The sequence below is a fragment of the Lytechinus variegatus genome, chromosome 14, assembly GCF_018143015.1.
Source record: "Lytechinus variegatus isolate NC3 chromosome 14, Lvar_3.0, whole genome shotgun sequence".
NCBI classification, from domain to species: Eukaryota; Metazoa; Echinodermata; class Echinoidea; order Temnopleuroida; family Toxopneustidae; genus Lytechinus; species Lytechinus variegatus.
In genome coordinates, this window is record NC_054753.1 from 30,161,113 (window position 1) to 30,174,340 (window position 13,228).

At 37.1% G+C, this 13,228-nt stretch overlaps 1 protein-coding gene across 1 annotated transcript; it reads left to right on the forward strand.

The window, feature by feature from the left end:
- Positions 1–10,698: 10,698 nt before the first annotated feature.
- LOC121428056 (allatostatin-A receptor-like) lies at positions 10,699–12,801 on the forward strand. The gene has a single exon (XM_041624629.1). The coding sequence runs from the start codon at positions 10,706–10,708 to the stop codon at positions 11,897–11,899; it is 1,194 nt and encodes a 397-aa protein (XP_041480563.1). The 5' UTR covers positions 10,699–10,705; the 3' UTR covers positions 11,900–12,801.
- Positions 12,802–13,228: the final 427 nt, after the last annotated feature.

A 13,228-nucleotide genomic window follows, 5' to 3' on the forward strand; every position in this document is an offset into this window, starting at 1 on the left:
TCTGTTTGTGGTAACTCGGCAGGACAGCATTTTGCTGGTAAAACGCCAAGCTGGTATATACCCAATTACCTTGGAAACATTTTACGTCTAGATTATTCAGTCATAGTGGCTGAGGTAATAGACGACAGATTTCACTCTTGGGCCTTTTTATCAAAGTGGAGACAATGACAGAGTTGGGATTCGAACACACAACCTTGCGATTATGAGTCCAATGCTCTAACCACTGTACCACACGACCAACTTTTACATACTGTGCCACACACATCGCATTCGTAGTTTGTCACATGGGTTCGTTCACATTGTGTCACACAGTACATATTCACAGTGTTTCACACAGTGTGTCTGTAGTGTGTTACAGAGTGTGCTCACATTGTGTCACAAACTGAGTTCACAGTGTATCCATTTACAGTGTATCACACTGTATTCACAGTGTATGGCGTGGTGTGTGTATAGTGTTTTAAACAGTGTGTCATATATCGCAGTTATAGTTTGTCACACATTGAATCGGCACGTATCCAAAGTGCCTCACACAGTACCTTCACAGTGCATCACACAGTATGTCTATAGTGTGTTAAACAGTGTACTCACATTGTGTAAGAGATTGAGTTCACAGTATATCAACCAGTGTGTCTATAATGTGTTATACAGTGTGCTCACATTGTGTAAGAGATATAGTTCACAGTGTATCAACCAGTGTGTCTATAATGTGTTATACAGTGTGCTCACATTGTGTAAGAGATCGAGTTCACAGTATATCAACCAGTGTGTCTATAATGTGTTGTACAGTGTGCTCACATTGTGTAAGAGATTGAGCTCACAGTAAATCAACCAGTCAACCAGTGTGTCTATAATGTGTTACACAGTGTGCTCACATTGTGTAAGAGATTGAGTTCACAGTATATCAACCAGTGTGTCTATAATGTGTTGTACAGTGTGCTCACATTGTGTAGAGTTTGAGTTCACAGTAAATCAACCACTCAACCAGTGTGTCTATAATATGTTACACAGTGTGCTCACATTGTGTAAGAGATTGAGTTCACAGTATATCAACCAGTGTGTCTATAATGTGTTGTACAGTGTGCTCACATTTCGTCACACGTTTTGTTCACAATGTGTCCATAGTGTGTCACACAGCAAATTCAAAGTGTACCGCACAATGTGTTTATACAGCATTCCACATTGTGTCACACATTGTTTTCATAGTTCGTCACATACTACATTCACAATGTGTCATACAGTAGGCCCATATTTACATGTTTACCCTGTGTAATTCTTTGTGGTTATAGTATGTTACAGTATTCCCACAGTTCGTCACGTCATAGTGCAATGAATATAATATCAAAAAGATTATTTCACGCCATTTTCATTAAAAAATATCTTAAATTAGCATTGAACATAAAAAGGCAATCCGTGGAATATTACTATTAATATATATTAATATTTTCTATCGAACCAGCAATAAAAATCCTAACCCGAGTCATAAATCGTCATTTTTTCGGAATAGAAAACCTCACATGTCAACCTTCTCATGTCTTCCGAAAAATAGGACAAAAACACCATAGTTGTTTGAGCTTGCTAAATTATAATCATCAAATTATTCTGAATCAAAAACCTTATCACATGTCAGCCTTGATCTTTCGCCTATGTGTTTTCCGATAAAAAGACAAAAAAGCAAATGTCGCTTGATCTAGTCGTGTTATTTTCTTGAACGCTCCATTTATTGGATCTTGCTTGACTCTAACATCTTAATCTGACAGAACGGAACCGTGAAGTAAAAAAAACATGTGCGAACACGCTCTTTTCTGAGCGATTGAGTCTGAACAAATTTGGCATAAATTCGTCAGACACCCGCGTCACACTCGAGTTGAAAAAGAAATGTCGCATTTACAGCAATAACAGCGCCGACTCCTAACCACCCAAGACGGTATCATTCTGACCGGTCTTGGTTGGCTGTTCCAGTGTGACTGAGAAACGTGTAAGCCGGAAAGCAATCGATTCAAGTGATGCTTTGGCAATTCGAAGTGCATTAAAACACACATAAAAAAACAGCAGTAGGGGAAGGCGGGGTAAGTTGAGCATAGGGGCAAGTTGAGCCACCAGCCCCAGGCCAATAATGAATGAGTCAGACATTGTGGTGGTGTCATGTATTGATGACCCATAGCATAACCCCTAACCCCACCACATTGTTTTCAACTTTGAAACAAAAAGTAGTTTTTTAAAAGGGAAAATATGAATTTCAGCCAAAAAAAGTAAAAAAGAGTGTGAAATAGATAAGTGCTTTATAAACACACACATCTTTAAATATAATAAAGACATGATAACATTATTAGTCCAGGTATGGATCTTCATTCTTGTCATAGTCTTTTATATGATGGATGCAAAATAAATGTGTGGATACAAAATTATCGCACTAAGTTCGGACTGGGGTAAGTTGAGCCAAACAGCATGGGGCAAGTTGAGCCATGGTAATTCCTATGGTAATGTATCTTAAAAAACAAACAATCCATAAAAATCGATTGAAATGCTGGCTGAAAGGAGCAAATTTACATGACTGCTCTTTTCCTTTTAAAGGATGTTAGTATTTATAGAGAATTAGCAAGTGAAAAGACTTTAAACAAAAAATTGACATGCTGGTTCTCCCCTCATACATTTTGTACATAGTTTTTGTGGCTCAACTTACCCCAGAAGGTGGCTCAAACTTACCCCATATATGGGCCAAGTTGAGCCATTTGACATCGTTTTTTCAAAGGTCACGATGACTTATAGTGTGGGGATAGGAAGTTATATATAGGTGGAAAATATTTCAGAAGAATTAAATTTCAAGGCAAGGTACTTATTTCGACAAGATTATTAATTATATCAATTCTAACATGTGAAAAGCAAAAACTGTCACAACTTACCCCGCCTTCCCCTAAACATTTAACAAAAATTAATTGTGCCAACATCTAAAACTCCAAACTGATTGTGGAGCATGGGAAGTGTTGGCGCCAAGGCTGAGCCGTCACCACGGTCGTCCAATTATCGGAAAGGAGCCCATTTACATAATTACAAATTCATATTCTCAATTCTAGCCCAAATTATGAAATGAGCACATACTCGTTGTTTTCATTTTTTTTCATTCCCAAAAGTGTGACAAAGCCTATACAGTAATATCATTATTTGAAATATATGTATGTGAGGTTGAGTTTATTAAAGAAATTTTATCTGTAAATAGTTGACGGATGTGCTTTTTTTCCTCTTTTTTTTTAATAAAATGATAAATAATTGGAATAGCAACAAGAAGTGTTTTTGTCTCACCTGCATACCAGAGTGAGACTATATAGGCGCCGCTTTTCCGACGGCGGTGGCGGCGGCGTCAACACCAAATCTTAACCTAAGGTTAAGTTTTTGAAATGACATAACTTAGTATATATAGACCAAGTACATGAAACTTGGCCGTGAGGTTAATCAAGTATTACTAAACACTCTGCATGAGTTTCAGGTCACATTACCAAGTTCAAAGATCATTTAGAATCAATGTACTTTGGCCAAATTGGGGTATCTGTTGAATTATTATCATAACTTTGAAAGTTTATGGATCTGGTTCATGAAACTTAAGCATAAGAGTAATCAGGTATCCCTGAACATCCTGTGCAAGTTTCAAGTCACATGACTTAGGTCATTTAAGGTCAATGAACTTAGACCATGTTGGGGGAATCAATATAAAAATCTTACCCTGAGGTTAAGTTCTTGAAATGTCATCTTAACCTAAAAAATATATGGACCTAGTTCATGAGACTTAGACATAAGATCGATCAAGTATTACTAAACACCCTGCTTGAGTTTCGCGTCACATGACCAAGGTCAAAGGTCATTTAGGGTCAATGAACTTTGGCCAAATCGGAGGTATTTGTTTAATTACTATCATAACTTTGAAAGTTTATCGATCTGATTCATGAAACTTGGACATAAGAGTGATCAAGTATCATTGGACATCCTGTGCGAGTTTCTGGTCATGTGATCAAAGGTCATGGAAGGTCAAATAACTTTGGCCAAGGTGGGGGTATTTGCTGAATTACCACCATAACTTTCAGTTTATAGATATACTGTAATGTTTAAAATGTGGATATAGGGTAATCAAGTTTCACTGACAAGTTTTAGGTAACATGATCAAGGTCACATGTCAATGAACGTAGTTTTGTATCATTATATGAATGGTGTTTTTTTGTGAATAATTATTTGATAGTAGTTTTCAAAGTGAGCAATGCTCTTATATTAAATTGCGTGATGCAGTTGAGACCGCCAGAGGCATTCCACTTGATTTTGTAGGGCACGTGTCCCTGACTTTAGGCGAAGTAATTTATTCTGATAAAAAAATGTACTTTTTATTCTATGCATCCTCTATGAGCATGCTTGGCGGGTGAATATCTAAAGGCATGTTTTTCAGAAGAATGTAATTATCTTGTGTCATGATCGTCGCCATCATCATATTCATCATCACCACCATCATCATCATCAATATCTTCTTTATTATTATAATTTCTACTACTACTACTAATACTACTACTACTACCAAAACAATAGCTGCTGTTGCTACTACTACTACTACTACTACTACTACTACTACTACTACTACTACTACTACTACTACTACTACTACTACTACTACTACTATTACTACTATTACTACTACTACTATACTACTATTACTACTACTACTACTACTACTACTACTACTATTTCTGCTACTACTTCGACTGCTACTGCTTCTGCTACTACTTCTACTACTACTACTACTACCAGTGGCGTACCTAGGATTTTCCACGGGGGGGGCAAATTCGTCCGCCCCCCCCAAAAAAAAAAGGTCTTCAACCACAAATATAGCATTTCGTATCGTAAACAAAAATTTACAAGAAAAAAAAGGTCTTCAAACTCATCAGGGGGGGGGGGGGGTGCAGGGATACGTCTTATGGGTTTTGACTCGTCAGGGGGAGGGCAGACTGCCCCCCTTAGGTACGCTAGTGACTACTACTATTATTATTATACTATAACTACTACTACTTCTACTACTGCTACTGCTGCTGCTGCTGCTATATACTACTACTTCTAGTACTACTACAACAACTACTACTACTACTACTACTACTACTACTACTACTATACTACTACTACTACTACTACTACTACTACTACTACTACTACTGCTGCTGCTGCTACTACTACTGCTGCTGCTGCTGCTGCTATATACTATTTCTTCTACTACTACTACTTCTACTACTACTGCTACTGCTACTACTACTACTACTACTACTTCTACTACTACTACTACTACTACTACTACTACTACTACTACTACTATACTACTACTACTACTACTACAACTAATACTACTTCTACTACTACTACTATACTACTACTACTACTACTACTACTACTACTACTACTACTACTACTACTACTACTACTACTACTACTACTACTACTACTACTACTACTACTGCTACTACTACTGCTGCTGCTGCTGCTATATACTACTTCTAGTACTACTACAACTACTACTACTACTACTACTACTACTACTGCTACTGCTGCTGCTGCTATATACTACTTCTTCTTCTTCTACTACTACTACTACTACTACTACTACTATACCACTACTACTACTACTGCTACTACTACTGCTGCTGCTGCTGCTATATACTACTTCTTCTACTACTACTACTACTACTACTACTACTACTACTACTACTACTACTACTACTACTACTACTACTACTACTACTACTACTACTACTACTACATGTACTACTACTACTACTACTCCTACTACTATACTACTAACACTACTACTATTTCTGCTACTAGTTTGACTGCTACTGCTGCTACTACTACTACTGCTGCTGCTGCTGCTTTATACTATTACTTCTACTACTACTACTACAACTAATACTACTACTACTTCTTCTACTACAAATATACTGTTACTATACTGATACTTTCATTTATAATTACAACCACTATGAACATCAGTTTTGTCCCTCATGATGATACAAAACATTCTCATCATATTGTATTACCTTCATAACTAAAACCTTAAAGGAGTGGAATGTAATTACAAATCAGTCAGTTTTTCTTCAAATTTACAATTCGCCGTTCTCGATCATTTTTTCACTAAACGTTTCGGTATAAGGGGTGTTGTTGCTGTTATTAAGATAATAAATATATATGAAGTAAAGAAACCAGCCGACTTTCAACCCAATCATATGTACATTATCGCAAATGAAAATGATTTCTTTGAAATATCAGTCGTTACCCCCTTGAGTGTTTGCTACAATATATCCCTTCAAAAAACAACTCGCCCTTGTTAATAACAAATTACATTTTATTGCACCTCGTCGTAAAAATGACCATGCAAATTGGTTCTTTTTATCAAAATTTCACACGGAAAACACTTATGAAGCAGCTGGTTTATCATCGAGAAAGTAATTCCAAAAAGTCCTTGTCGACGAACAAGACATTTGGTTTTCTAAACACGAAATGCCGCGAAGTCTTGAGGGCTTACAGGTGTTTTAACAATTGGGGCTGTTATGATAGTAAGCAAATTGATATGCAACAAGTACGAGAAAAATTGAGTTAGATTATGTTTGCCTTTATTTACAGTTAAACAGAGCATACCCTGAACAAAATAATGTATTTCCTTACATATCTTGAGGAGTCAGTCCTGGATAATGTAAATGTAATGATCTTTTATTTAATTTAAATTGACTGGCAAGGAGTTCGATAAGTTAAGGCCCTCAATGCTGGCTATTAAAGATGAACTTGATGTTGACACGCGATGGATAATTAGAGTCACTGTAACGAGTTGAAATGTCCGTGAAGACGAAGTTATTGATAATAAACGGGCGATTTCAGCATTCTAAGGAGGTTTATGATCTTGATGAGAACTGAAAATTCCCCTCGGGGGGAGGGGGGGGGGGGCTTCCATTAACAAGTGGATACCATGCGTGACCATGGGGTCTCGAAAAGCACGTATTTTCCATATTCTGAAAATGCACCCCTTAACAAGTATTGGGGTTTGATGAAACCCTTCCTTTAACAAGTATGAACCCCGAAACAATTACAGCAATATTTTAATTGTTTTGTCACGGACGTCGGTCGTCGATATTACCTTTACCTACGTCGTTGGGTTTAGTTAAGCCCATCAAAGCCCGAATATAAATGTAATTTTTCTTACAATTCTTCTTATATATGTATATAATATAACAAGGCAAATTATTCTCGCATCAAGAAAAACAAGTCAAAAGTAAAAAAAAAATCAAAATTTAATATATATGGGGCCTCCCTCCTAGCCGACACCGCGGTTAATACACGCATGCGCAGTGATACACAGAAGCACGACACACTTGATATAAGGCCGTGAAAAGGAGAGATTTACTTGTATTTGTGCAATATTCAGAATACCAATCTGCAATCTTGGAAATGTTCTTGATTTTGTCCGACATTCCAAAAAGAGTACGAGTATTTACGCTGGTTTTCTCAAATCCAGTCCTCGACAGGTGAGTAATGAGCATGTGACTGTGTTATGTATAAAATGTGTTCTCCCCAAAAAATAGTCAAGTGTATATAACCTCAGAAATTGATTTCGCTCTGCAAAGCGGATATTTTTATGTCTATTGTTCGAATTCACTTTGTGTTTGGGTAGCCATTTGTTACAAATTGCAAGTGTAACCAAGGAGGTAGAACGTTTTGATATGAGCGATGTTCATCAATTACTATTGGGTTTTTTTGGAAATAGGTAAATCACAGATGAGATAGGAGAGATTTGTTTATTTAATTATATGCAAGAATAATTGAGATTCCAAGCGTTTAAATTATGGTAAGTACATCCCAACAAAATTTAGATTTGGATGAAGGGATCAATCCGACATAACGCCAAAATTTCATCAGAATCGGTTGTGAACATAAAAAAAGTCATGACATTTTGAAATTTCGTCTTTTTCACAGAACAATTAATAGGATTGTGCACATCTTGTTGGTCTGAAAGTGAGGGAACTGTTGATCTCATCCACACACTTTTAATATTTCGTACGTTTTTTTAAATGCGAAATTTGGTTTATTTCATATTATAATAGTAGGATAATAATTAAACAATTGTGATTTGGTGACGAGTCTCCTTACTGCAAAATTTTGCAAAAAAAAATTGTATACGAGCAGATCTTTGCGCTCATACACTTCTGGCTTCCTTGTTATTCCAAAAGTTTCATAAACCTGGGGGAAAGATCATTTGCTTTTGCATGCCCCACATTGTGGAATAGCATTCCTGAAGACAAAAAAAATGTACCTCTGTCGAAACTTTCAAAATTTCTTCTAAAAACTTTTTATTTAACTATAGCTCTTTATACGCCTTGAGCACTCTACAGAGTGGATTTGGATCTTTATAAGTCACATTATTATTATTATCATTATTATTATTATTATTATTATTATTATTCAATTCAATTCAATTTCATTTATTTCACTTCCATCAAACAAAAACAAATTGTATACCATATATAAAAAATACGTATTTGTATGCATTGCAAAGAAATATCCATTGAAAATAAATTATTAGTAATAATATTACAATATAATACAAAAGAAATAGTGAATGAGTGACATCATCAACTCTCAACATGTCCAGGATTGCACCCAAAATGCAACACAACTTAGCAGCACCAGAGCACCTATTTTACGCTGCAGTCCTGTTACCTAATTAAAACAAGGGTTTCAAAATGCAAATCTGTATTCCTTTTTTTCAAAGGCAAAAAGAAGCTGCTGAAAACTGCTTATCTAAAAAAAAAAGAGCCAATGGAGTAAATTAGAGTCAAAAGGGGCCAAAGCTTTCAGAAATGCCAAATTCACCTTAATTTGAAATCAGTTAGAGTTATAATATGTCTGTTTGTCAATTGACAGACATTGATTTATGCACCTCTTCTCCGTTACCATGATAACCAACTAATCTCCCCAGATGAATTCTTATATTGATATTTTTATTCTAGTTTTGCTTGTATTGTAGGTTTAGTCTTGTTTTATTTAGATAATTGTTGTTGCATATGTACATGTATGTGTGTGTATATATATTATGTAGGCCTATATACAGTATACATACAGTATATATATATTGTAGATACATTTTCTTCTTTTTCGTTAATCAAAAGCCCCAGTGAAACTCAGTGTTTCTGCTAATTGGGCTACCATTTTCTTTTTTTTAGATATATATAAAGATATATATGTAATAAAGAAAAGGATGTAACTCTGCACACAAAAAGGGTAGAAAAAAGTACAGGTTACACAATTACACACACATCAGCTAGTGCTGCATTGTACATTACACCCTTTTCTTTTCATTGGTGTGTAAGAGTGTTAGAGAAGAGAAATGCATTTTTAAGAGGCTCTCGGGGGGCGGTCTTTTTTTGTCAATATACACCTTTCCTAAATTGTTATTTTACAGACAAAAATGTACAGAATCATTTTGTATAAAGTGGGCACGTCTGTTTTTAAGAGAGAGAGGGGGGAATCTTATTACAAGTAATTTGTAAGGTATCATAAAATATACACACTTTTATGTATTTCCACACAATGCAATTTTGCTGTATGATTACAGGTGTTCTCCGGATTACGCTTAAAATTGTTTTGAATATTTATTTATTTATATATTTATTTTCTTATATTTATTTTCCATTTTGTTTATCTAATCTGTTCTGTATTTTATTTTCATTTATTATTACTATTATTATTATCATTATTTCCTGGAGGGGGGCTTTAAAGGATATATTTTCCTACAGTATCAGTATATCTATTCACGGATGCAGTGACAGAAATACGAATGTGACGGCATAAATCAACCTTGTCAATGGCTTGACAATCATGTGGTAAACATAGTTAGGAGAGCCAGGGGCATAGTGCAAAATCTAAGCAAATTATTTCACGTTCAACATTTTAAACTGCTACCTTCTGGTCTTTTTGCCGACACATTTGCTCGAGTTGGAATTAAATTACGGCAAACTTCAAGTTGAATGTTCCATATGTTAAATATGACGCAAAATGAATTTTGCATTTTGGTCGCACCACTTACTCTTACCCCCCCCAAAAAAAATGTGTAATTTATACTTGTACTATACCCAAATTGATCCCTTCATTTTCATTTCTCTCATTACACTCAAAGTATATTACGTGCAGAAATTTTCCTTCGGTTCAAACTAAAGTCCATCATATGAATCCAAGTGTATGAGAATCCATGAATAATTTCATTCGCCAAGAAACATCGATTTTGCTAAACCATGTTAAACAATTTAATGCAGATTTGCAAAGTCCAAATACATGTAAAATGATGCGTAACAAAATTGTTCAATGTTGCTCTCACTGTCTAATAACGATGAAAAGGGGGGTAATTCTGGGGCAAATGCCCTTCACTAGGAAATAAAAGACAAGTTAGGCACGTCATATCCGTTTAGGGTTATTATAAGATGCTTCATGTTCACGCGGAAGTGATTCGAATGTCAAACCAACAGCAGTCTAATCCGAGTCCTGACCCTCCGTTAAAGTAAGAACTATCATATCCTCTCATAGTTTGGGGATTAAATGTACATGCATTATGCACTAATAGTTTTAGAGGCAAGTTTTGTTGACAAAGCAAGTTTTGTTTGATCTTTCAGTTTCTGAAGGAATCTAGTTGCTCAATATCCCTATGATGGAAGCAGTATCCATGAGACAGCTTTGCGTTCTAGTGATAACCACATTATCTTTCATCAGCGCCGACGACGCCTCCATGAATGCAACCGACACCATATTGTCTACATCTTTCGAAGACGAGCTCAAATCGGACTTCGATTCCGATGTTGATGATGCAGAATCCGAATGGGCTTGGTATCCTCTGAAGTGGACATGGTGGCTCATCATCCGAGTCATCTTCGCTGTCCTCGGCATCATCGGCAACGGTGTCGTGATAGTGATCATCTACCAGCGTTACAGTACCATCCGGTCAACGGACGTCTTCATCGGAGGTCTTGCCATTGCTGATTTCTTGACGTCCATGTTCCTCGTCCCGATTCCTTATGCAAGAAGAGTCCCTCCGACAACCCTAGGGAGCATATACTGCAAGGTCTTGTACCCTTCCTTGTTCTTCTGGCTCTGTATCGTAGCCTCAACCTACATCCTCATGACGATGTGCATTGAGCGATACATCGCTGTGGTGTTCCCTCTGTACTTCAACCGCGTTGCCAGCAAGCAGAAAGCCAATGTATGCGTCCTCTGTATCTGGTTGGTGAGCTTCCTGCAGTGTCTCTACACGCTCTTTGTTTACATCTATGATGACCAAATCGGCTACTGCGGGACTACTATCAAGAGTGTGGCCGGCAATACAGCCAGGGGATACTACGCCTTTCTTACCCGGCTGGTCATTCCTGTTCTAATAATGATTGCCACCCAGGTCATGATCGCAAGGTCACTCCATCTGCAAGGCAAGCAGTTTCAGACGATGGTCGGCGGCAACAGTAGCACGAAGATGTCATTCCACCTGGTCGCTAGGAACCGTGTCATCAAGATGATGTTGATAGTCGTCCTGGTGTATCTCTTCACTTGGACACCCAACCAGATTGCGTACTTCTGCTTCAACCTCGGTTACATCAGCGCATCATATCGTGGGAGTTCCCTTCAGAACATCTTGACTGTTCTAGGGTTCATCAACTCCTTCGCCAACCCCTTCATCTATGCCGCAAGGAGCCCAGACTTCCGTCAGGCAGTTAAGGGGCTTTTTAGTTGTTCCCATGTCGAGATCGAGCCTCTCTTTAGCGGAACAAGCACAAAGGAAACAGTTGAATCTAGAAATGGCACCGACAATTCGAATAAGATTTCTAAACGAGAAAGCACAAATACGGTCTAAAACCAAACCGGATCTCTAATCTTTTACGGTCACGGTTAGATTCTCCTATCATGCCTATAGAGTGTGTAAACGATAATGCTAAAATAAGTTAAATGACTGATTCGCTTAGATTATTGGAACAAATTTTATGACTGTTGAGTACGATTTATAAACTTGAGAGAGGACAAATACCATGAATACGGTCGAAGACCATTGAAGCCGGTATATGTTCTGTATTTTATCGTGTTTAGATTCTCGCAGAGCCTGTAATCTGCGATGTTAAACATAATTAGTTAAAAAATTAGATTTCCAAGATTAAAAAACAAGTTTGATGACAGTGCAATCAGTACAATGGCCATGTACATTATATACATTATAAAACTTAAACAAAAACTCGCTGCCATCAACATTAGATTTTATTCAAATCGTTCAAATTATAAGAATTGATAAATGACCCGAAATTAGAAGGAAAATACAGGTGTTATCTGTAAAGTTTCCATCACATACATGAAAGTCAGCCATATCTTTTGCAATAAGGTCTCTTTAACATTGTAGACATGATGAAAATATTTAAAGTCAGAGAATGGCCGTCTCTTGGATGATCATCGTTCATACAATACATGAGCCGAAATGGGCGAACTCCAGTGATAGATTACATGTTTTTATCCATTCTGTATCGTATACGACAAAGGACAATCACATAGAATTTACATCAGGGTTGGATACCAGGATCTCCTCTAATAAAGAGATGTGATTTATCCAACCAATCGTAAGTCCATCGGTAACATAAGTTTTAGTACAGTGAACTTGCAAAACTGTTTTGTGAACAAAGGCGAACACATCAAATTGTCAAGAAAATAATGAATGTACAGTATACAAATATACAATGACACTCGAGGATCTGGCTAAAACTATCGCATCGAAGGAACATCACATAGTTCTATTCTCCCGAGGGCCATCGGCCCGAGGGAGAATAGTACAATGTGATGTTCCTGAGTGCGAATAGTTTTAGCCGGTTCCGAGAATGGGTCATTGTATATTTGTTTTATATCCCTTCCACTCATACCAGTTTACAGCGAAACGATTTTAATAAGTTGATATAGAACAATCGTCGAGAAGTTGAGAAAATAATAAGTCTTGAAGTATGGATCGTCTGTTCAGCGAGCGCACCTGTTTAGTGCAGCTCGCCGAAAGTTTCCCGTGGGCCCGTGGCATGCAGTGGAGTGTACCGTTTGGCTGAGTGCGCTCTGCTCGCACCGCACACCTCGCGTATCGCGAGCTAGGTGGGGGGGGGGGTAAAAAAAAACGTATAGTTCACTTTTTCCCTAGGGAAAAAATGGACTATGCGTG